This window comes from Sarcophilus harrisii, chromosome X (assembly GCF_902635505.1).
Source record: "Sarcophilus harrisii chromosome X, mSarHar1.11, whole genome shotgun sequence".
NCBI lineage: Eukaryota > Metazoa > Chordata > Mammalia > Dasyuromorphia > Dasyuridae > Sarcophilus > Sarcophilus harrisii.
Window position 1 is genome coordinate 53,891,700 of NC_045432.1, and position 25,231 is coordinate 53,916,930.

The window sequence follows — 25,231 nt, forward strand, 5'->3', positions numbered from 1 at the left end:
TGTGAAGTTGACTTATTGTAACAAATAGTCTGCTCTGATGCAAGGAAACCAATTGCGGTAGGAAACAGACACATTTTTCCATCTAAGTTCTAGTCTTGGCTGTCCAGTAGTTTTATTGTTGATCTTGGATAAGTCACTTGCCCTCTGAAAGCCTTTGTTTCTTCTAGAAAAAAACTAGGGGCCTGGACAGGCCAGACTCTACTGAACCTTGGAGTCCTCTGGCCCCCTTACCTTGGTTTGTTGACTTCCACAGGTTGCTGTTTACCAGGGCCCTCATAGTCTTCTCCATGAATGCCACTGAGGAAGTGATCACCATAGCTGAGGATAGGTCTGCATGGGAAAAGAAGAACACTTGAGTCCTTTCAGCAGGATGTGGGGTTAGCTAAAGAAATGCTGAGGTCCATGCTGAAGAATCAGGCTGTGTGGGTTCTGGCAGCAGCGTCCATTTAGGCCTGCTGAGGAATCTGCAAAACAGCCTGCGGTCCACTGTGGAAAAGCTAAGCAAACCAAATGAAGAGTCGACACATTTTCATCGCTTCTGGTCAAAGGCCTTTGTGAAATGTTCTCAGGGCTCTCCTAGGCCTATATCTGTTCTCCTAGTTACTTGCCTGTGGCTGGACTGTTTCATCTGCCCTGTCTTCCCTGCTATGAATGCTACTATATATTAAGGCCAGCACTCACCAGGGAAAGGTCAAGCTCTGGAGCCAGACTTACCCTTTCTTAGAGGGAAGGTCTACTTCATCCAGATCATTTTGTGAACCAGTAGAGCCATGGTTACTGTCAGTTGACCAGGTACTTGCCCTGTTAGAGGCAAAGACCCATTAGAAGCCTCAGGACTCTGCATCTGGTTTTCTCTAACCACAAGTACCCACAGTTAAGACATTAAGCATGAGAAATTAGAGATTGAGTTCCTTGTGGCAGTACTCATGGGTGTCTCAGTTTCCCCATCTGGAAAATTGGGGTCATTCTGGACCCAAGTTCCAATTCACATTTGAAATGTCTGCATCAGCTAAATGCAAGCATGAGAGAGCATCTGGTCACATGAAAATTACAAAGCCAGATTCAGGCTTCAAGACAAAGTCCTAGCAATTAGAGTCCTCTAAAAGAGGAATTCATGATCTGGGGAGGTAATGAGCTCCCTCTCACTGGTGGAGGAAGTCTGAGAATCTTCAAGCAGAGGTTGGAAACCTTTTGTTAGGGCTCTAGTCAGGAATGAGCTGGATAATGTCCCAGGATTCTAGGGGGATAAGCCCTGGGATTCTTGCCAAAAATTGAGCAATCTGAAATTTGATTTGATTGCAAAGCATTTCCTTGTTCCAGGCCCTGGTTTCTCCATCTGTCAAATGAGGGAGATGGACAAGTTTATGTCTAATGATGGTCTCCAACAGCTCTGAAATGCTCAGGTTCTCTCACTCCAAGGTGCAATTTCATCAAGTGTCATGGGCTAGAGTGAAGCCAATCCAGCATTTATTACATGCCAAGTGCCGAGCACTGGGCACCAAGGATAAAAGCAAAACAATCCTTGCTTTCTAGTGGCTCACATTCTTTTTTTTTTTTTTTGGGGGGGGGGGGGGGGAGGACTTTCTGGATAAAAACCATGGACAGAGATACCAAATCTGTATATTGTGATGTGGGGAGGAAGGTACCGGCAATCTGGTATGGCAAGAAAGGTCGCCCCTAGAAAGTAGCATTTGAGCCAAATGGAGTAGACTAGGTCATTCTAAGAGGTAATGATGAAGAGAGAGTGCATTCCAGACAAGCGAGACAGACAGCCAGTGCCATTAAAAAAAACCCAAACAAAAACTCAGCAACAACAAAAAAAGAAACAGAAAATGGAGTGCCACAGATTAGGAATGGTGAGAAGGCTGGTGTGAATGCATTGTAATGTATGTGAAGGAATGTAATGATTAATAAGGTCAAGAAGGTAGATTCTGAGCAGATTGTGAAGGGCTCTAAATACAAAAGTTAATTCATATTTGTTCCAAGTGGTAATAGGGAGTCAGTGGAATTTCTTAAGTAGAGGAATGACAAAAAGCTGTCAACATTTCTGTGAGGAATATCAGCAAGAATGTCCAGAGGCTAGCTCAGAGCAAAGGACATGGTGCGGAGTAGCCCTGAAGCTGGGCGTGAATCCCGGATAACCTAGAAGAGTCAAAGTTTGCCCCCTAAGCCTCAGTACCTGTCAGCCTCATCAGGATAGGTGTCTTTGTCCTCTTCCTCTGTGGGAATATCCTCTTTAGTGCTGGAAATGTTTCTTTCCTTATGTTCCAAAGAAGTTCTAGAGAGGAGACAATTTGTTCAGAAAAGACGCTGCTCTATCTCATGGACATTCATCCTTTCCCAAGGAACTCAAAAGCCCCTCAGAGATTTGTTTAAAGCCTTGGTTTTTAGGTGCTAGTCATCTCCCTCCACTCTGCTCTTCCAATTTCTGCACACACATACACAACACACAACCCTGGGCATGTAACAACACCACTGAAATTTCAGAAGCAGAGGACATAGCATCTGGCAACACACACCTATTTCACATCTGCAGTGTGCTTCCTACAGATCTTTTTAAATAAGTCTCAACCCCTCACCCCCTAATAAGTCTGAGTGATTTTCATAGACAAGAGTCTACTCTGTTGGAGGAGCATAGATACCACAAAAGAAAAGATCAGGGCTCACCAATCCATTTTGTACTAGAAGAAACTGAGAACCAGAAAAGGTAGCATAGCAAATAAGTGACAGAACTGGGAGCATAATCTTGCTTGGTTCCTAGACTCCCAGCCCAGGGTATTTTCCATTCTACTTCCATTGCCTTCTAGGAAAAAAATGACTAATATGCTTGAAAGTGACAACTTCATTGAGACTCCCAGGAGGAATCAACATTATCTTTAACCTGGGAGCTTGACCTGTTAAAGGAACATAATTCTGTGCTGTTAGGCCTCTCTCTCACTGTCCTTGGGGCAGAAGCACATAGCAGGACCTGAGTAGGTATAACTACCTCATTTCCTGAAAAAACACTTTCCATGCTTACACACACACACACACACACACACACACACACACTCACACTCACACACACTCACACATGTGTGTGTCTGTGTGTGTGTGTGTGTGAGAGAGAGAGAGAGAGAGAGAGAGACTGCCAGATCATATCCTCTGCCCAATCCCCATCATTTTACCTCTTCTGACTGGTCTCTGAGGAAAGGTCAAGAAGACTGGATTCCATTTTGGGCTCCTGGGGTAGCAGAGTGTGAGTTTCTTCTTTCTTCGCACTAATGAAGGAAAAAGAAAGTATGATCAGACCCCTCTTCAATCTATCACCAATTATGAATCACTGAGGACCAGCCAACAGAGATTCAGAAGTGGAAGGGACCTCACAAAGGTCCCAGAGACTGAGGGAGAGAAAAGGCCTTGCCCAAGATCATTTAGAAAGGTAGAATCTGAGCTAGGATTCACACCCAGACCTTGGGCCTCAAAATCCATTGCCATGTGGCTTCCCCACTTTTTACTTTGGGGCTAGATGAAAATATGGTACAGAAACTGGCTCTGGGTCTGGAAGCAGAGACTGGGTTCCAATCTTGCCTCTGATTCTTGGGGAAATTGCTTTGTCTCCCCCCCCCCCCAGGCCATATTTTCTCCCCTGTTAAAAAAAAAAGGGATTGGACTAGATGATCTTCCTACTACTATGGGAGTCTAGAGACAGTATTCTGTCTCTATGGCAACAGCTCTGCAGTAGCTACTGGGACTTATCAGGCGACCACAGTTCGATAAAAACATCTATTGAGCCCACTCGGCTCCCTCTGCTCTGATTCTTTCCTTGTCACGTAGCCGCAGCTTTTAATGTGGCTTCCCTGCTGGGGTGAGAACAGGCTGGCCACCCGACAAGAACATCTTGGTCTGCTTGGCAATTACGCTTATTTTTGGAAATGAATAAATTGGCTTTCTGGACCACATCAGCCATATCTGAGTCATTTCCCCAGAGCCTGATCCTTAGCGGGGGAGCTCAGGAAATGAAGTCTTTCTGCCTATCATGCTGAGGGGCCAGCTTCTGCACTAAACATCAGCCTACTGGGGGTCCAGCAGGCCTGGTTAAGCTTTCCTCACCACTATCACCCCTTTAGAGGCCTCTCCCATATTGTTCCTCTTCTTGGGTTTTTTAAATCATATGTGAGGGTGCATGAGGGCAAAGGAACATGGCTATATATGTGGGTAAATGAGGGGGAGCTGTGAGTACATTAAAGGTGTATGTGTGCATGAGGGGCATTGGGTTATGAGAGGTTGTATGAGGGGAACCCAGAAAAGCCTCAAAAATGAGGGGAATAAGAGAAATACACCATATATAAATGTATGACTTTTTAAGTGTGCGCAGGCAACATGTGGCTAGAGAATTAAAGGAGGAGGGAAAGTAATTGCTTCTGCTGGTTTATGTAAGTCGACCATTGTTTAGGTGTGGCAATCATAACTGACTCTCATAAGCCTTTGTTACATGGTTTATAAGCAGCTATGTGAAAAAGTCAGTCCTCCCTTTTTTAAGTGTTTTGGTTGTACTTCACATATGTGCTGGCCTTCTGAGAAGGCAATGGGACAACTGGTACTTTTGGCTTTCCTCTACTCCTCGTCCTCCCAGATACCTTGGTGCCATGATTTTTGCCCAGAGGTAGGATCAGCTCACCAAAAGGATGAGTCTACGTGACATGGTAGCTTAGATTGAGCCTAGATGCATATCTTCAAAGGAGATCAATGGGAGAACCTGGCCTGGTCCCCTAGGATCCTATTTGAGGATCTTTGGTGTTATAGTTCCATCAGCATAAGCATTTGTAAACTCTTACCTTTCTTCTGTCACCCTGAAGGGTATGTTATCAACTATCTAGAGATTTGTGAAATAGCTGTGTGAATTAGACTATGCCTTTTAGGCTAGGGTCCCAGCAAGGGTGGTCTACTTATATTAGAAAGACTGTCCTTAAAGTGCCACTCATTGTGCAAATTGGCAGCAGTCCCCCTCCCCTAAGCCCCCTACAATCCCACTATCTGTCCTAAAATGCATCCCTGGCCAATAGGAGCTAACACTGAAACCATGGCCTCTCCCCTTTTGACAGATTAGGTATGAGTGATCCTTAGAAGGGGCCCCTTGAGAATGAACAGCTCCTCTGATGGGAGATGAAAGCTCCCTGGTGGGGAACTCTCAACAGTATAAGGTGGGTTCCTGATAGTCTGAGGCTAGACCCCCCTCATTGCAAGAAGACATGAATGGTACGGCATTAACCTATAGCACTGACTTAATATTAGCAGGATAGGTGGGTTCCCTCAGTAAGGTTCATCATGCATAGCATTTGAACATTAGTGGGGCCAGAGCAGCCTAGCCTTAATCAGAGCTTAGGACAGGCTTGAAACTGGGCCACAGGATGCCCATCAATTGGGGAATGGCTGAATAAGATATGGTATATGAAGGTAATGGAAGATTATTCTTCTATAAGAAATGACAAGAGGCTAATTTCAGAAAAGCCTGAAAAGACTTACATGAATTGAAGCTGAGTGAAAGTTTTTTTTCCATCCATTTAATCTTTCCTTTTTTTCTTTTTTTATTATTAAAGCTTTTTATTTTAAAAGCATATTCATAAATAATTTCCACACTCATCCTTGCAAAACCTTGCATTCCAAATTTTTCCCTCCCTTCCCCATCCCCCCCAGACAGCAAGTAATCTAATCTGTGTTAAACATGTGCAATTCTTCAATACATATTTCCACAATTATCACATTGCACAAGAAAAATCAGATCAAAAAGAAAAAAATGAGAAAGAAAATAAAATGCAAGCAAACAACAAAAAAAGAGTGAAAACACCATTTGTGATCTACACACAGTCCCCTCTGTCCTTTCTTTGGGGGAAGATGGCTCTTTTCATCACAAGACTGTTGGAACTGGCCTGAATCACCTCATTGTTGAGAAGAGTCGCGTCCATCAGAGTTGATCATTGTATAACATTGCTGTTGCCGTGTATAATGATCTCCTGATTCTATTCACTTCACTTGATGCTGAATAAAGGTAACAGAACTAAGAGAACATTGTACACAGCAACAAGATTATGTCATGATCAACTGTGATGGACACGACTCTTCTCAACAATGGGGTGATTCAATGCAATACCAAAAGATTTGTAATAGAAAGTAATATTCGCATCCAGAGAGAGAACTATGGAGACTGTATGTGGATCAAAGGGTAGTATTTTCACCTTTGTTGTTTGTTTGTTTGTTTGTTTTCTCATGTTTTTCTCCCTTTTGAATTGCCTTTTTTTTGGCATAGCATGATGAATATGGAAATACATTTAGAAGAATTACCCATGTTTAACCTATATTGGATTGCCTGCCATCTAGAGAAGGGTGTTGGGAGGAGGAAGAAAAATTTGGAAGACAAGGTTTTGTAGAGGTGAATGTTGAAAATATATCTTTACATGTATTTGGAAAAATAAAAAAGAAATTTCTTTAAAAAAAAGAAATTGAGCCAGAGGTGAGTTCGAGCCTCAAGTCAAGGGAACCTGGAGCTAGCAGCCATTGGTGAATAGCATCCTGTCTGAAAACATGGAAGGCCAGGAAATCTGGGGAGGGGGCAGAATTCCTGGCAGTCAAGCCTTTTAAGCCTAAGTACCTGGCCTGGGTTAAAAAGGCTCAGGACAAGAAGGTACAATTTGGTCCTCTGACTCTCCCCTTGGCAGAACTTGTGAGGAGGAATAATGAGAACTCAGAGTAGTCATGGGTATCAATCAGAGCAAAAATCAAGATATTCAGGAGGAAGGTACAGGAAGTCTTTTATGCAGGAGCATACCTATGATACTGTGTTCTGTTCTCAGCTTATACTCACCAGCTGGAGAGCTTGGGGTCTGCAGGCAGTCTACAATAACAATTATACTTATAGCCACACTGTAGTTGCCATGCTTTGCTTTCTTTGATCACTATAACCACTCTGGGAGAAGGGGTACTATGGATATTTTATTGCTATTTTAATTTTAGACACAGAGAAACAGAAGAGTTCCTTTACCTGTACTCTTGAACTTTGGGAGTTGAAAAGAGATTCCTGGACACGTTTCCAGACCAAGATGAGGAGCTTGGTCTCTCTCTGCTTGAATCAGAACTATAAGAGATGGAGAGAATATAGAATCAGACCCCCTTAACAAGCCCACATGCAGATGTTGCTGGATCTGGGACTGTGAGAAAGTCCTAAACCATTGAGAGGAGGTAGAGAGGAGGGCTCAGAGGTCAGGAGTGGGGAGAGCCAAAGAGACGGCACTATAAGGAAAGGCTGGGGGTGGGGGGGAACCTTTTTTAATTTCCATTTTTCTTTTTCATTTGTGAATTTAGCAAAGAGCAACAAACACCAAGATTTAAGTATACAAAGAAAAAAATAGAAAAGCATAAACTGTAAATGTCTATTGTGTACAGATTTTTTTAAAGTGTATAAGAATTTGAACATGATAGGAGCAAAACTGCCAAGAAAGGGTGGAAGATTTGAAAAGCTTTTGGTAAAGCCTCTTCTCTAGGGTGAAGGACATGGAGATAAAAAGAGGAGGCCCAGCTGCTTGGGACACTTAGTCTCCATCAGGGGAGAGGAGGCTAGCTTTGGAAGAGGGAACGTGGTGGCAAATCCAGAGCTTTATATGACCCCAAGCAAGGCAGCTAATCTCTTGGGGCTTGTCTAAAAATGAGGGCTTAGGCCAGATGCAGTTGTAAATCCACAAATGCACATTTTCCCCCCAGCATGGTGACTTCATAGGTGTAAGAAGCACCCAGGGAGGGCACCCCTTCTACCAAAACAGGTCTGCACCTCCTTTACAATTTCCCAGTTTCAAGAGTTGCCTGGGCCACTGAGAAGTGGCATGCCTTGGGCAAGAGCAGCTAGAATTGTGGGCCTTGAGCTCAGGATTTTCAGCCTCTAAGGCTTGTTCTCTATCCACCAAGCCAGGCTACCTCTCATGAACTAGACACGGGTAAGAAAATAATTCAGCGCATGGGGGAAGTCAGCCAGAAAAGCCTAATGTTGAAGCCTTTCCCTCTCCTTTGCTGTGCTCTATTCCCGAGGTAGGGGGCTAAGGCTGCTGCCTCAGCAAGAGATAAAAGAATCCTCTCAAGCCTATTGCTTTTAGGGAAACCGAGGCTATCAGGGGAGGTCAGAGCAAAGTGAAACGATCGAAACAAATAGAAAATGACTACCTGGCGAAGTTGAAAAATTGTCTTGCCAAAGATGGCAGCGTCTGACTCTTCTCAGAAGGGACTTCATCCTCTGTGATTTCAACCCTTCAAGGCAATAACACAAAGATATTCTCAGTAAAGAGATGCAAGGGGTCACTGTGCCAGATATCTCCCTAATTTATAATGCTGGTAGTTCCCAGTGAAACCACCCAAGCAACAGCTCCTGCTTTCCTAGGCCAGGAGAGTGCAAGGTCTTCTCTTCTAGCCCACCACCGTCTCAGGGGAGAAAAGCCCAGAGGAGACCTTCTCCTCAGTCCAGGGAAGGAACTGCTAGAATCCTTGTTGCTCAAACCTTACCTCTTAGCCATGTAAGCAGGTGCTGAGTCCTGAGCAGAACTCCTGCCAGAGGGATACAAAGAACAAATTAGATGCTGGCCTGGGGCAGTATAAAATAAAGTGTGTATGACCCAAGACTGCCTCATCCGTTGCTAATCTCCCGATCAAATTCACATCCTTTATAACCTCGCACCCTTTAAGCCAGCCCTGTCCCAGCTCCCAATCTCCACCTCTTGGTCTCTTTCCTCCACCTCCCATTCCTTAGCACAAGGTGTACAGCCCACAGCTCCCTCTCTCCCCTCCTCCTGGGACATGTACTCACTCTGAGTTCTTCTTGGCAGCAGACAGCACATAGGAGCGCCCCCAGGTGGCAGCTCGTGGAAGCTGGCCGGAGGCAGCTTCAGCTCTAGAAGAGCAAGAGTGAGCAGGAGGAAAGGTCAGAGGTCAGGGCTCTGACCATCCCTCCCTCCCCCACTGCACTCCCTTGGGGACATATGGCACATTCTTCTAGCCTGCTCATCTGACTTCTTGCTGCTTAGGGGACATACAGGGTGGCTTATACAGAAGAATAAGGAGTCTTAATTCTTTATCTACTCCATGACAGCACACCTGTGTTTCAATCAAGCAAGCAGGGAGAATGGGGCCCATCACCATTATAACTTGCTAAGACTTGAATTCTTCCTGAGAGAGAAAACTGCCCAGAAACTGGGGGTCATCCCTACAACTCGAGTTCAAATACCCCTTAAGGGTCACCTCTCCCTTTCCAACCATTGCCATGCCAGGCTGGGGGTGCAGGGCTTGTTACGACAAGGAAGCTGAAGCTTAGAGACTTAAGATGACTGGCTTCTGACCCACACACCTAAGAACAGAAGTCTGGGCTTATTCCTAGGTTTCAGACTTCTAGCCCAGGTATTCTTTTCCACCATATCGAGTTCTCTCTCAATCCCATTATGTCCGAATAAAATCAGTCTCATTAGGTGGGAAATTGTTTAGGGGAATGAGAAATGAGAACATAGAACAAGAGAGCCTATAAAGAGGACCCCTCCCCATTGCCCAGATTTTCCCTTTCCACCATTTCTATCACGTTTACACCTTAGTAGTACAATGGGGGAGGGAACCTCCCCTGATTTGGAGTCAGAGCATTTGTTAAGTCTCAGCTTTTCCTTTTACTTTGGGCAGTGCTCCCCAAACCTAGTTTCCTCATCTGTATAACAAGTGGGGAGTCAAACTAGATGACTAGCCCTAAATCTAGGTTTCTGTGAGATCTACCAGATTTTTTAACTGGACCATGATTTCATGAGGAAACTGAAGCAGACAGAGGTTAGGAGATTTGCTGAGGGTCACACAGCTTATAAGTGTTTGAGGTCAAATTTGAACCCAGATATTCCTGACTGTGTGCTCAGCATTTATCCACTGCTCCACATAGTCGACTGCCAGACACCTTTGATAGGTCATCTGATCTGATCTCATTTCACAGAGGAAGAAACTGAGGGGGAAAAGCTTACGTGGCTTGTCCTCTTGACTCCAACCTGGCTGAGCTCTTCGCTGTCCTCTAAACACAATCTTTCATAGACTCTTAAGGCTTGAAAGAACCTTTGAAAATCTAACTCTCCTCATTTTGCAAGTGGAGAAACTAAGGTCCAAAGAGAGGGAGGAAGTTCCTCTTGTAAAATTGGTTTTTATTTTCACTTCCAAATTCTCTCTCACCCATTGAAAATACAAGAAATGCAATACTTATTACACATATGGTCATGCAAAACACATTTCTGCATTAGCATTCATGAGAAAGAAAGGAGAAGAGACAGGAAGAGGGAGACAAAGAAGAGAAGGGAGCTAGAGAGAGAGCCAAAGAGACAGAGAAAGAGACACAGAGACACAGACGGAGAGGAGAGGGAGACCAGAGAGACAGGGAGACAAAATCCTCTAAATGCAGCTGCGCAGCTCATTGTACCACATACCAAGTGACCTCGAGAATGCCTTCTAGCATGGTACACAAGAAAAAGAGAAGAGGGTCATTCCTAAAGCACACTCACATCTTCTTGTTGTATTCATCAGGAATGACTTTATAACCAGAGACCATGTGTCGGGGCAGTTTGCTACTGGCAGATTTCCCTGGAATTATAGAACTGGGAAAGAAAAGCAAACTCAGTTAGTTGGTGCCACACCCAATATATAACCACAGGCCTGTGGAACTGTCCAGGGTCCCAAACATCTGAAATCTTGGCTTAATCAGATCCACAGATGGCTCTAAGAGACTCTTTCCCTACTTCCTCTTTCCTTTTAGACTCGGCAAGGCCCATGGAGGAAAGTACTGAACTCAGCCTTTTGTGAATGGAGGTCTTGGGTTCCCCTGAACCCAGGAGAGTGGGGTACAGGGTTGATGGAATGCCTACTTAAAGCTCTTTCCTGAAGACTTAGTGTGAGATGCCTCTCTAGCCAAACTCACATTGAGGGATATGGTACTTTGTAACCGTATTGTGCTATAGCAGTATGAACTATTCTGCTTGGGGCTCCACTGATATGCTTCAAGGAGGATAGGTGGCTCGCTGGGCCGGAGCTTCAAGCTCCAGCAGGCCTGAGCAATGAAGATAAAGCAACCTGTTTTCTGTGGACCAGCCTTACCTATGTCTGGACAGGCTCCTCACCAGGGGGATGATGGCTAGAGGAGAAACTAGATGGGCCCCAATAACTCAGGAATCCAGCAAACAAATCATTTGTATAAATTGTGGGGGAAAAGCTATCAGCACCAGCAAAGGGAGTTTCTACCTTCTCCATGAATTTTCCATGTGAAGTGCCTTGGGAATCCAAGGCTAGATATCAGCTGTCATTATGGGGATGCTGTGAGGAGCCAACTCAAACAGGTACCTCTAAAATGCTCAGAAGAGGATGCTGGATACAAAGAAGGGTCCCAGACTGAGATCTAGTATCTAGCATAACGTGTGGCACACAGTAGGTGCTTAATAAATGCTTATTAAATGACTGATCGAGCTCCTCGACACTAGCCAACAAAGCTCCCATTTGCATCAGCTATGTGTGTGGAGGGGAGGGGATGAAGAAGGAAGGAAGTGACTGCCTAATTCCTAAAATACAATTAATCTGACTCCACTTAAATTCATTGGGAAAGATCTGTCATATCTCAGCATTCACTAGTCAACTACCCACCTCCCAAGGAGCTGTTGGCTGCTTCCTGTCCTTGCCCCACCACTCCATACTTAACAGTTACTGGCTGAACTGGCAAGAGCCTCTTGGCAGGGCCTGAAAGAGGCCATACTGGCCATGGGCAACAAGACCACTTGGTACTCTTAATATGTGTTCTTTGATGATATTTCTACTTCTTGCCTCCCATCAGACTAACCTTTTGGAAGTTTCCGCAGGTGGGAATTGAGTCTGTGGCAGAGATGTGCTATCGACAGGCTTGGTGAACACGCCCCTGTATGAACCCAAGGAGGAGACATCTCATTAGTACCCAAAGCGATTTAGAATAGTTGGCAGAAGAAATCCATTCAAAGAGAGCACAGCCGAGATGATCCTGGAGGTGGACTGGGACAGGTTTGCCAGAGACACAAAGCCACTCCTTACAGGGGTCGTAAGCGGGTCTGCCCATGCACCAGGATTCTAGAGAAGGCATCTCTTCAAGTTGGACCGAGGTCATATCAAGCCCATTAAGAGGGACCCTCCTTTCCTATGGCATGATATTTTGCCTAGCTCAAGCTAATCTTATGGCCCTGTGGCTGTTACGCTACACCCTGGGGGGATGGTAGGTCTGTCTTGGATCCTTCCATCTCAGGGGTTTTGCTTACAAAAGGAAAACCTCTCTTCTCCAAGTATTCATCATCCTGGAAAGTATCTGCTGAGGCTCTAAGTTGCAGCATAGTCCTTCCTGACCAGCAACCTTGCTCCTAGCTCTGATTTATGAGAAGTTAACTTTCTAGGCCTTGAGGGAGCCTTCTGAGACTCACTCAGACAGACCATTCTGAAACGGGCCTACCACAGACAAGGACCCCAGCCAGGTGGTGAGTGCTATCTTCTTCTAAAGCTCCAAATGTACTTTCTCTGGGTCAGTTACCATAAATTGGACCCTGTTGTTTCCTTTGCCCAAAAATCCCAGATGGAAGATTAGGGACGATCTCACTAAATATACTATCAGTCTCCGGGCTAGAGTCAATCACTGGCCTTGGCAAGAATCCAGAGCCCCACCATTCTCCTAGTTTTTTCAACTCTCCTGACTGTTAATACCCACCTGATAATGTAGCCTGGTGAAGCCTTGGGAGGTGGAGTCCTGCACAGAGAAAGAAAAAACCAAGAAGTCAAGAGGTGCTGGTTTCAACACAACAGAGAGGCCAGGCAAGGATAGTTTTAAAGGCCCCGAAGGAAAAGAGCCACAAAGGCAGGCAGGACAAGGCTCTGTCCTGTAGCCCATACTTGCCCTTGCCATCCCCAGAAGGCAAAGTGATGCATGGGAGGCAGCCTGACACTAATGGAATAAACAGTGCTAGACTGGGAATCAGAAAACTGGGTCATCCGAGAGAACTTGGGCAAATCATGTCTGTTCTAGGTCTCCTTTTCCTCCTCTGTAAAACCAAGGGGGTTTCTAAACAAAGTCAAACTGTACCTAACAGTTAGTTTCCAATATTAGCTTCTTTCTGATTCTTTTAAAATTGAAACAGTTTGTTGGCTATTGCTAAATTCACGATAAAAAAGAATTTTTTAAAGACTGATAACATTTTGTGAGCCTGGATCACAACACATTCATATAGATGTCATAAGAATGGAGAACGAGAGGGTACAGAGACTTTGTGAACTCATTTTACAAATAAGGAAAAGAGGATCAGAAAAGGGAAGAGAATAAGCATTTATATAATACTTACTACAGTAACTGTGCAAAGAACTTTTTTTTTTAATAGATATTTCATCTGATCCTAGATGCTGTTATTAAACCCATTTTATAGTTGAAAAAATTAGGGCAAAGGAAAAGTATAGTAGAACATCCACAATGTTACCTTATGGTTTTCCAAGTCAGTATACAGCCTGCAGGAATCCTGATGCACATCTGGTGGGCTCCGTTTCTAATTTTGACCCCAATAGTGCAAAAGTCCTTTGAGATTCTCAGTCATGCTCTACTTTTAATCTTCCATTGAGGATCCAACTAACATGCTGGAGACCCACTGTTCTCTCCCGGCCTTTTTTTTTTTTTTGGCCTCTTTTTACATCTTGACAATAACCTATGGCGTTCTTGGGCTATCCTCTCTCACTCTAGACTTAGAATCAGAGGGTCCCCTTCTTCCCCTCACCTTCCAGCAGAATCTTAGGCTAAGGGAAAGCTTTGGAACTGGTCCCTGACATAGACAGTAGGACTTAGTGGCAAACTCACTGAACTTGGAGTAAGGCCAATTGATTGACCTGTGCTGTGCACCTTGAACCAACCCCTTCCTCTCTCTGGGTCTGGACTCCCTTAATGGATAGAGTACTGTCTAGAGTAGAGAACCTAGGTTCCAATCACAGCTTGGGTGACCTCAGACAAGTCCCTCAACCTTTCCTTACCCAGAAGTTAGTGAGTTTTGATTACGTGGTCTCTGAAGTCCCTTCCACTCCTAGTTTTCTGATACTTTGAAAATAAAGGGGGTGAATGGATTACTAAGATTTCTTCCAGCTCCAACATTTATGACATGCAGAAGTGAAGAGCTACCCTGAATGGGGCCTATTATCTAGTTCTGGGTGCCTGCTGTTCCTAACTCGAAGGAAAATCATAGTATAATGTCCATATGTTGGGAAGCTCTCAGGACACACAACTGCTGGCCCAAGTTAATAACAGATGTGTTCAACTCTCTCCCAAGGAGCTCTAAGCATTTCCAAGATATTACTATCAGGATGCTTTGCAGGACAGCACCTTCACCCCAGTTTGTAACCAGCATACACTATGTTTGGCACCAAGAGGCTGACATGTCTCACTTAGTGCCTGGTTTGTACTGTGCTAAGTGCGGGGGATACAAAAAGAAAAAGCAATACAATCTCTGTTCTCAGAGAACTCACATTCCAATTGGGGAAACAATGTATAAAAGAGGCTTGACCTCAGAGGGCATAGAGAGGCCTGGAATTCTGATAGGTCCATTAGCAGGGCAGATGGCAAGATCCCGGAGTCCTTAGGATGCATGTCAGTCAAATGACAGTGCCCAGGCATCTAGGCACACAGGCCTCCAATTTTATAAAAGAGGAAAACTTAGGCCCAAAGAAGAGAAAGTGACTTATCCAAGATCCCACAGCTACTAACTGATAGAACCAATTCTTTATTTTGGGTCTTCTGACATGGCCAGTTTCCTCTTTACACAGCCCATCTCCCTTTCAGAGTTAGGGCAAGAGACATGGGCTAACCGAGAAAATCCTCTCCCTGGCATGGAACATCCTCCACTCTATGATCATTGGCTGACAAGCCCATTATCTTGGCTCTAACATTGGCAGGAAGAAACCGACTATGTTCCAATGAGTGAGAATCTCCCACAATGCACAGAAATGTACATCACTTCTCTTGTAGCATTTGACCCCACTGCCCACAGGGCTTTCCAAAACATCCTCATCCTCGGCATTTCTACCACCCGTGTGGTGAGAAGTGCTGGGCTAGATGAAAGGGCTACCCTCTACCTAACAGGCCTTGCTCCTACCTCAATGAAGAACAAGCAAAGGAGTTTGGAAAGGTGGCTTCATCATACCTCTCCTTCTGAGTTGTTACAGGTGGAGGTTCAGGTGCAGACTGCTCCTGGGTGGGAGGTAACTCTCTGGGGAGAAAAAGGTATAACTTTGTTGAAGGTCTCAGGCAATAGTGGCCCCCTCAGAGCTACATTCTTGAAGGGAAAAGCAAGTCCATCTTAATCTTTTGTCCCTACCCCATGTACTGCACCAAATCTGCCTCATGTACTCAGCCAGTCTATGTTCTCCCAAGTTGCCACCCTCTTCCACTAAATACTTCTGTCTGATACACCTAGTGGCCTCTGGGACACATTGATAGGAGCTCTTCCCTCCTCATTTAGTTAAGTGGTGAATGAATGACAAAGAATATGACTTAAGATATCTGACAGTTCAATCACCATTAAGTCAAGAGTCGGGAAGCTAGGTTCACCACCTGAAACTAAGAAAAAAAAATGTCTCTAGCTAGCATTAGGACAGGGAAAAAGGGTATTCAAGGACAACCAGGGTTAAGGAGCACAAGGAAGTAGTCATGGTCCTATCAAAATCTCTGTTCCTCCTTGTCCCTCCCCTCAATCCCTGTCTAGTGCCTTAGGCTTGACACTGGCATGCTATTAGGGCCTGGATCTTGGCCAAACTGAGCCTCTCTCACCATCTTTATCAGGGCCCTTTCCTTCTCTGCCCTTTACCATTTCTTCCCCACTTCATTCACAGGCAGAGAACTACTAGGGAATGCAGCATTCCAAAATCACAATCAGGAATTTCTGTAGAATACTCACATGGTTTGGCCTTCTGTATCATCTGGTTTGTGAATCCAGCTCTTGTCACCTTTGATGAGGTTTCGGACTTTAATTTGTTTGATGACATTTTTTCTATCATCGTCTCCGGATTGAGAACGTCCTATAAAGAAAGTATAGATTTCTACTTTCAAAAGGAAAATGGAATTGGGAACAGGGAGAAGTAACCCTCTCTTGGGTGAGTATGAACTGGATCAGTGTCCCTCAGTAGTCAAAGCTTATGAGCCCATTTGTTCGAAGGGTCTATAGCTAAGTAAGATTCTATGCCTGGGTCATCATTATCATGGGTGGGTGGGTGGGGGTGGTTAATCAATAGATCTGTACTTAATCCTTTCAACTATTAGTCCGGCTCACTCAAGGCCACAAATGAATATAGGAAACCAAAGGGATCTTTACCAACGGTTACAGTTGAAGCCTAAGATCTTCTTTCCTGTTCTCAATTACACCCAAATTCAATCTTTATCTGTGACAGATGTCCACTGTCTACTCTAGGGACAGAAGTAGAGGCAGTTTTGCCCATTTCCATTCTAGAGAATATTTGCAGTCCAAAGATCCTTCCTCCCTAGCTTCTTTACAGCTAGAGGGGAAAAAATGGCTTACAAAATCTGTACGGTGAGTCCCTGGCAGTTTCAGCAGCATCGCTACAGTCACTAGAAAGCCTTAGCTATCTATGCACAGCACTAGAGAGGGAAGAAGATATGGCCTTTAGTTGTTAGGGAGCCTGTTTAAGATAGATAAGGATGATGATGCAGTTAATGGGATTTCAGGATATGAATTAAGTAAGCAGCTGTACTTTAAAGTCACCTAAGTGACTTCATGGAATAGAATGAGTGAGGACTGGCCAGAGGGTCCCACGCATTGGAAGGGATACAGAGTCTAGTATGGCATTTTCAGCCCGACCCTCTCAGCTGAGAAGTTCTCAGAGAGCAAAGGAGAAAGGCAGAAGTCGAAAGAAAGAGATAGGGATCTGAGAAGCAGAAGCCAATAGACTTACCTTTGAGATTTTTTTTGAAAGGCATCATATTGTGGTCGTGTATTCACGGGTCAGAACAATACGGCAAATGGTTCTGGGGCAAACAAGACGATGACTGTTGTTACAGTGGCAGAACTGGGGTCAGTGCCCCAAATCCCATCACTCCCAGAGAGCTCTGCCAAGCAGCAGTGGCTTCTTTTTTACATCTGTGGGTAACGAGATTAGCAAGGACCCTGGAAGCTTTAAGCAAATGAATATGCCCAGCAAACTAATTTAATCCAACAAAATCCCAAGAAACAATTCTTGTTCACTAGAAGCTTACATTCTGCGGGGAAGAGGGGGAAGCAACAATATGCAAGTAGCTCAGTATATATGTGATAATTGAAGGAGGAGATGGAGAACACTAACCCCAGGAGCTGAGTCTTAAAGAAAACCCCATGGAAGATCATGGGACCAAAATGGCAAACTGGAAGGGACCATGGACATCAGTTAATCCAATTTCCTCCTTTTATAACTGGAAAAGGCGAGGCCTAGAGAGATCAATTGGCTTGTCTGAGATCACAGGCACATAAGAGTTAAGCAGAATGTGAACCTAGCTCTAGTAACTGCAAATCCACTCTGCCACTAATACAATGTATCTAGAAAATATCCTTCCTCCTCCATGCTGCTATTTTCTCTTCTGCTACATACTATCCTGGCATGAAGAAGACCAACAATAAAGAAGAAATTAGAGCAATAACTAGGAGCTACTTTGCCCAGCTGTATGCCAAGAAATCTGACGATATAAGTGAAATGGAGGAATATTTACGAAAATATAAATTGCCCACTTTAACAGAAGATGAAATAAAATTCTTAACCCCATTTTATTTTAAAAAATAATAGTAGCTTTTTATTTTTCAAAATACATGCAAAGATAGTTTTCAAAACTTTTTGTTCCATATTTTTATCCCTCCCTCCCTATCTCTCCCCTTCCCTAGACAGCAAGTAATCCAATATGGTCAGATTGACTAAGATAACAGAAAAAGAAAATGATAAATATTGAAGGGGATGTGGGAAAACTGGGACATGCACTATTGGTGGAGTTGTGAACTGATATAACCATTCTGGAGAGCATTTTGGAATTCAAAACCTTGCAAAAATGAATATTGAAAACTATCTTTACATAGTAACTGGAAAAAATATTATTAAGTCGAATAAAAGAATATAAGTACTCCCTAATTGATAAATGGTCAAAGGGTATGAATAGGCAGTTTTCAAATGAAGAACTCAAAGTTATCTATAATCACATAAAAAGTTGCTTTTAATCACTACTGATTACAGAAATGCAAATTAAAAGAACCCTGAGGTACTATCTCACACTTATCAGGTTGGTTAATATGACAGAAGAGGAAAATAATACATGTTGGAGAGGATGTAGGAAAACTGGAACACTAATTCATTGTTGGTATAGTTGTGAAGTGATCCAACCACTCTGGAGAGCCCGTCTTTCTTTCCTTCCTTCCTCCCTCCCTCCTTTCCTTTCCTTTCCTTCTTTTTCTTCCTTCCTTCCTTCCTTCCTTCCTCTTTCCTTCCTTTCTCTCAAGTTTCTTTCTAAATATGACTAATATGGAAATGTTTCACATGAATGCATATGTATAATCTATATCAGATTGCTTACAGTTTCAAGAAGGAGAGAGGGAGATAATTTGGAACACAAAATATTTTTTTAAAAGCATGTTAAAAATTGTTTTCCCATGCAATCAGGGAAAATAATGTATTATTTTAAAAAGAGCTAACACTAGCACCAAAATAAAAATAAACATAAAATGTTCAAGAATACAGACTCAGATCCCTGGAGGACTTTTTCTAAGGAGATATAACCTCACTATGGACTGAGATGCAGCCATCTCACCCTTTCCAAATTCATTTAAACATAAAGGTTTATACACTAATTCACATCTCCATATTGTCCATACATAGAGCAGGAACAACTTGGGTAAATGCTCGGTTAAAATCTAGGTAAACTTTTATTTCCAGTACTTTCCTCATCTATCAATCAATGCCAGTTGTCATGACCTGTTTGTGAAGAAGTCATGCTGGTTTTCTCTAATTAAAAGCTCCCTTTTCTAAAGGTTCATGAACTGTCCCCTTAGTAAGATGTGTGAGACGTTTGTCAGGAATTGAAATCAAGTCCATTGGCCCATAATCGGCAGATGGTTTTCTCCTCTTATTTGAAGTTTGGAATACTTGCTCTTTTCCAACCTGGGGTTAACTTCTCCTGTTCTTCAGAATACCAATAGAGGCTTAGTAATTACATCAGCTAGTTTTTTCAGTATGTGGGTATTTGGTTCTTCTGGGCCAAGTTACAAATACTTTCTTATTATCTGCCTATTTATCTTGAGTTTAAAGGCATTTTTATTCTGTGCTTTCTAGTCCAAAGATCAAAGATCCCTGGCAGAGAAAACAGAATCAAAATGAGAGTTTTGAGCTACCTTTCCTTGGTCAGTGAACCATCCTATCATACCACCGCCCCCATTCCCTGAGCAATAATGTTCTGAGCCCCTCTTTCATCCTCTTTTCCTCATTATAACTGAAAATGAAAACAAATGAATCCAAACTTCCAGGAGAAATTAACAGCCCATGTACAGTCAAGTCCTGGTGGGACTGTATAGCCATTAAGGTCGGGGCTTGCTGCTGAGAATTGCCTTCAAGTGTCCAGTGCCTAAGGGCTGATCCTGATGAGGGTGGGAGATGCCTCAGCCCTCTATAATTGCTTGATTTCTAGGGGTTTGTTCATTGAAAGGGTCACTGAACCTCACCTGATTCGTATCAGTGCTATGTGAACTTCGAAAGGCAGCAGTGGCCATATTTTTTTTTTAACAGGGATGCATGTCAATGAGTTTCCTATCCCTCATAGAATTATGCTGTTGTCTAACTGATCGGGAATTACTACAGTCAGGTACAGTGGAAATTTTGTCTCCTGGAGGACCTGGGTCCAAATCCCAGTTATGATACTAGCTGTGTCACCTCTCTGGGCTTCAGCTTCCTCAATTGTAAAATGAGGGGGTTTGACTAGATGGTCTGATGTTCATTCCAGTTCTAGATTTATGATCCCACAAACACTATGATGCTTAAGAATGCTTCATCCATTCTTGCCTCTCCACTATGGTCCAAAGCAGCCTGATGTAGTGAAAAGAATAGTGAGCTGAGAGCTGGGAAACAGGCATTTTAGACCTGGCCCTTCCATTCATTAATTATGTGACTTTGGTTCCAATTACTTTGCCTTTCCAACCCTCAGTTTCTTCAGGTGTACAAATGGTGGCACTGAGCTTCTAAAGCCCTTTTGCCATCATTTTCATTCTGTTCAGTCTGAACCCACAGATCCCATTGGTCATTTCGTTCTCTTCCTCCTTCCAAACACATACTTGCTGCATTTGAGCCTGTAGTGAGCAGTTATTCTACTGGTTACAGCCACCTTCCCTTAGATGACTTAAAAATTGGATTCCAAACTTCTTGAAAAAACCACTTTAGTTAAGGCCACCCAGAAACCACCTACTTTGTGCTATGTGTGTGTGCGTGTGTGTGTGTGTGTGTGTGCGCGCGCGTACACATGTGCCTCCTTAACCCCAACCATGTTGGTTCATCCTTTAGACCAATCTGGGAATCCCTGGCCTCCAGGGAAGGCCCTCCTACACCCCTTGTGAGCAAACCAAACCGAATCAATAAACACTGAAAAATACCTACTATGGGCAGAACCTCTTTAGTTTCCCAAACTGGTCCTAAAAGAGAATCCTACTTCCAGGGGAGCATTTGTTGAACTGTGGGTTTCCAGTGATCTTTCAGGCCAACTCAGACTGATCCCTGGAAGGCCCCTACAGTGGGGCATTTAGTCCACCTCTCTCATTTATCAGATGAGAGGACTGAGGTTCAGAGAATGCTCAAGACAATGCCCATGGCAGAAATGGCAAGTGCCAGTTTTGCTGAATACCAAATCTGTTGAGGAGATGAATTAATGAGGGCACTAGAATCATAGAATCTGAATGTGGGAAAGGAGCTTGGTAGCAATCCAGTTGAAACCACTAAGAAAAAAGAAATCTCTTTCCAATATACCTGGTGATTGGTAATTCCCCCCTTGGTTTGCAGATCCCCATTGGGGGCAAACCCCGTTCCCTCTCCTGACAGCCCATTCCCACCTTGTGCTCCAGGTGGGAAATGGTAGAGAGCAGACTTGGGCCTCTTCCCTGTGAATGCCAAAATCATTGCATAAGTCCTTCTCTTTGTGGTGCTTGAAGTGGTCCTCTTAGAGGAGACTCTCTTGAACCTGGCTCCATATTTCTCAAAGATGGTTTACAGCTCTGCCTGTGACAAGAACTGTCGCAAAGACTTCCTGAACCAAATTATGGGACAGCTTTGGAAGTCAGAAAGGGATTAGCTCCTCATTATCACCCTCATCATCCCCATCAGTAGGGTGCCTCCTATGGGCCCCACTCCAGGCCCATCCTGGCAGGGCTTGCTGAGCCTGGGGTGTGGCAGGGCCTTTGTAAGCAGCCTCTCGGGTGCCCTAGTGGGGCCTGCTAGGTTGGGCTGTGGGAGGGCTGGCAGCAGTTACCCTCGGCTTGTTTTTATAGACCTGAATCACTTGGCTGTAGTTCTCCCGGGCAGCCGGCTCCAGCCTGTCCTGTCCTAACAAACCCTACTCGTTGCTGCAGTCTCCCATTTAGGTGGGAACCTATGGGCTTATGGCTCACTCAAGCTAGAGAATCCTGTGGAAGAAAGATGAATACTAAGCACACCCAACCTGACCAGTATTTTCCAAGCATCTTCATATCCCCAATGGGTCCTCAGGCCTGCCCACTGGAGTGGAGGGTCTAGAAGGAATCTTTTCTCTCCACTCACTAGGTTATCACCCTCATCCAGGACCTCATCATCTCCTGCCTTAACTTTCCCAAGGCCTTCCTGATCAACCTCCTGGCTTCCATCTTCTTTCCATCTGCCAAATCATTTTTTTCTAAAGCATAAGCATGACCACATTACCCACCCTGTTCCCCCTCTCCATTTGTCATTTAGCCAGAAAAATAAACCCCCATCTCCCTTCACTATGCAACGAGGTGGACCCCCTTTTCTTAGGGAAACATATCTATCCTCCAAGGCCAGGCTCAATGACCACCTCTTCCAGGAAGTCTTATTGGATTGTCCTCCAGCCAGTAGGGAATGGGGAAAGAAGCAAGAAGCACTTGTATAGTTCATTGATGTTCACTTACATACAGTCATAGGTCTCTCTCCCTCAAGTGAACTCATCAGCCACATCCTTCAGACTTTGCTTCTATTCTTGTCACATTTTGTCCATTCTGTGTTTGAATTATTTTTGTACATTTCTCATCTCCTCTGACAAAGTCATTTCTCTGAGGAGTCCTGTTTCTTCTCCTCGAAGCCTTGCAGAGGGCAGGGGCTCAGTAAATCCTCACCTAGAGGTGAGGCACCTGGGGTTGGATCCTGAAACTGAGGAGAAGGAAGGAAGAAAGAGAAAGGGAAGATACAGCAAAGAAGTTGATAGGGAGCAAAGCAGAAGAGGCGCCATAGCAAGGACGGACCTGGGGGTGTAGGAGAGGGCTGGTGCCATTGGCCCAGGGGGGCCATGGGCAGAGGGTGACACAGGGTTCATTGTTCAGCTGCCTCCTGGAGATGCCACAGGGTCAGGCCTAGCTCTGCCCCACACAAGACAAAGTTAGATCTCTCTTGACTGATGGACTGGGCTGGTGCCAGGACAACCAGAGGTGATGATCAGCTCAACCAAGAGCAGCTGCTTTGAGGGCGGCTCTGCTGCAAAGGAGGAAAAAAGAGCCAGACACCCTTCTTCTGCCTTGGTGTCTCCTAGCACAAGATGAGTTGGGACGGCCTGTGTGTGTGGCTGTTTGGGCTTGTGGGCACTAAAGATATATGCCAATGCACAACCTCAATTCCTGTGGACACTGACACTGCAAGGGGTTCATGTGGCTGAATGGTCTGTTGTTTGGGGTTCAGAACAGGGCTGAGCACAAGGATGGAACAGGCCAGTCTTTGAACTGAGCACAGGGATGGGGCAGGTCAATCTTTCTCTAAAAGCCAGTAAGAACCCCCCTGCCCAAGGTTCAAAGTTATCCTAGTTTCTTCTCATAATGTTATGATTTGGCTTACTTGTGTCCAAGCTAAAGCAGGCTCAGCAGGGGACTATGGAAAGAATGCTGAACCGGTCGGAACCTGGGGGTCCTTGGCTGAGGAACTTAAAGGCAGCCGTCAGATGATGGCCTGGGACTCAGTGACCTTGGAGGTCCCTCCAATTTTAAATTATGATCCTATTTTATACTGGAAATTCCTGGGGCCTCAGTTGGCTTGGCTATTTGTCCTTCTTGCTAGTAAGGGCAGGGACTGGGAGCTGCCTCTCCCCTGGAGATTTATCAGCAGTGATTTTGTTATTTCTGACTGTACTGTCCTTATTCCTTAGAAGTTTGACTTGGTTTGGGTTGCTGGTATTTGTAACAACCCCATTCAGAGAAAATAGGCCAAACTCTGTCATGGATTCATCAAAGCTGGAAGGGACCTCGGAGGCTCTCAAATCCAATCTTTCTAAACAAGAAGACCCTCAAATACATCCCTCTAAGTAGGAAACTCACTCCCTCCTGAGCCAGATCATTCTACTTGTAGGCAGCTCAAATTGTAAGGGAGTTTATTCCCCTGACTTCACATTTGGATTTACACATCTCTTAATAACACTGCCCATTGCTTCTCCTTCTTTTCTCTGAGGCCAAGTAGACCAAGGCTAATCCCTCTTCCACTATCATGGTTTCCCCAAGACTTCTCTTCTTCAGGCAAATCATCCCCAGTTCAACCTGGTCACCTTTGGCTCTTCATCATCTTGTTTACTCCCTCTAATTTATCTCTGTCTCCCCTTAAACATGGTACACAGAAATAAACATACTATTCTAGATGAGATTCAACTATCACCTCCCTAATCCAGGACATTCTTCCTCCCTTAAAAGAGTCCAGGCTCTTATTAGCCTTTTTGGCTTCCTTATCAAACGACTAATTCATATTGGGTGTTCAGTACACTAAGACTCCTAGATCTTTTTCGAGAATCCCTACCGTCTAGCTACACCTCCCCAATTTGTGATTACGAAGCTGATTTTGGGTACCCATCCATGTCATGGGACACCATCCGCAGAAGGGAGGTCTGCCACTTAGAACACAGCTCAGTCCCATCAACTCTCCCCTTTCTAGGATTTAGCGAGGGTCTGTGACGGTAGGCGCTAAGGGCAAAGAACCCTGGGCTGACAGTTCGGGAAATCTTCAGTCTAGTCCTGGATCTGCTACTGAACTGGTCATGTTATTCTGGGACAAAACATTGTCATAGGGCCCAGAGTTGGAAAGGATCTTACTTAAAGGCCATGTCATACAAAGGAAGAAACTGAGGCCTCGGGAAGAAAAGTGACTTGTCTAGTTAGTAAGTTTCAAGGGTTGGATTTGAACCCAGGTCCCTGGCGGCACATCCACTGCCATTTGTACTCACCCCATCTATTTTACCCCTCTGAGCTTGGGTTTTCCATTTATAAAATGGGCACATTAAATGGTGGCACTTTTGTTGGTTTAAAAACTAGAAATAAAGTGGACATCCATCAACTGGGAAATGACTAACCAAATCAGGGTATCTGAATACTCCTGCCATAAGAAACAATGACCATGAAGAACTCAGAACCGCATAAGATGCCTATGAACTAGTGCAGAGTGAAGAAAGCACAGCCAAAAGAATTATATCTAAAATGACTACGATCATCAAAAGAACTTCTCTTCATGATAATGGCCAGTCTTAGACGTGGGGAACCAAAGATGCAACAGGATTCCCTTAGCTTAGTGGAATGGTAGTGGACTAAGGAGCAGAATGTTGTATACACTGGCGGGTTGGCTGGTTGGACTTAACTTTTTTTTTTTTTTTTGCTATAAGTAAAGTGTAATGGAGGAATAGGGAATTTCTTTTTTATCTAGCTTTTCATTTTCCCAAATACATGTAAAGATAGTTTTCAACATTCCCATTTGTAAAACCTTGTGTTGCAAATTTTTTCTTCTTCTCTCATCTCCACTCCTTCCCATAGATAGCAAACAGTCTGATACAGGTTACACACTTGCACTTCTTCTAAACATATTATAGGAAATGTCTTTTAGTAAATCTGCACACATTGGAGTATGGAATCAAGTAGGACAGGGCCACTGCTCTTGTGACTGTCCCTCCACATCTCAAGAATGGACATCCCAGATGTGGTTTCCCAAAACC

At 44.2% G+C, this 25,231-nt stretch overlaps 1 protein-coding gene across 7 annotated transcripts in view; it reads right to left on the reverse strand.

Moving 5' to 3' along the window:
* ZNF185 (zinc finger protein 185 with LIM domain) overlaps nucleotides 1–25,231 on the reverse strand; it is a 57,880-nt gene that overhangs the window by 16,639 nt on the left and 16,010 nt on the right. For 4 of the 7 annotated variants that reach the window (XM_031944482.1, XM_031944485.1, XM_031944479.1 and 1 more), the window contains exons 3-16: nucleotides 16,972–17,044; nucleotides 15,960–16,080; nucleotides 15,207–15,272; nucleotides 12,743–12,781; nucleotides 11,858–11,932; nucleotides 10,536–10,628; nucleotides 8,825–8,908; nucleotides 8,524–8,565; nucleotides 8,188–8,271; nucleotides 7,019–7,111; nucleotides 3,168–3,260; nucleotides 2,180–2,278; nucleotides 715–801; nucleotides 232–330 (exon numbers count right to left, since the gene is read on the reverse strand). In XM_031944482.1, the coding sequence (XP_031800342.1) occupies nucleotides 232–330; nucleotides 715–801; nucleotides 2,180–2,278; nucleotides 3,168–3,260; nucleotides 7,019–7,111; nucleotides 8,188–8,271; nucleotides 8,524–8,565; nucleotides 8,825–8,908; nucleotides 10,536–10,628; nucleotides 11,858–11,932; nucleotides 12,743–12,781; nucleotides 15,207–15,272; nucleotides 15,960–16,080; nucleotides 16,972–16,999 (1,103 nt within the window). In that variant the 5' untranslated portion in view covers nucleotides 17,000–17,044. Of the gene's footprint in view, nucleotides 1–231; nucleotides 331–714; nucleotides 802–2,179; nucleotides 2,279–3,167; nucleotides 3,261–7,018; nucleotides 7,112–8,187; nucleotides 8,272–8,523; nucleotides 8,566–8,824; nucleotides 8,909–10,535; nucleotides 10,629–11,857; nucleotides 11,933–12,742; nucleotides 12,782–15,206; nucleotides 15,273–15,959; nucleotides 16,081–16,971; nucleotides 17,157–22,190; nucleotides 22,430–25,231 lie in introns of those variants that run through there. The other 3 variants (XM_031944481.1, XM_031944480.1, XM_031944483.1) reach the window with 3 other exon arrangements.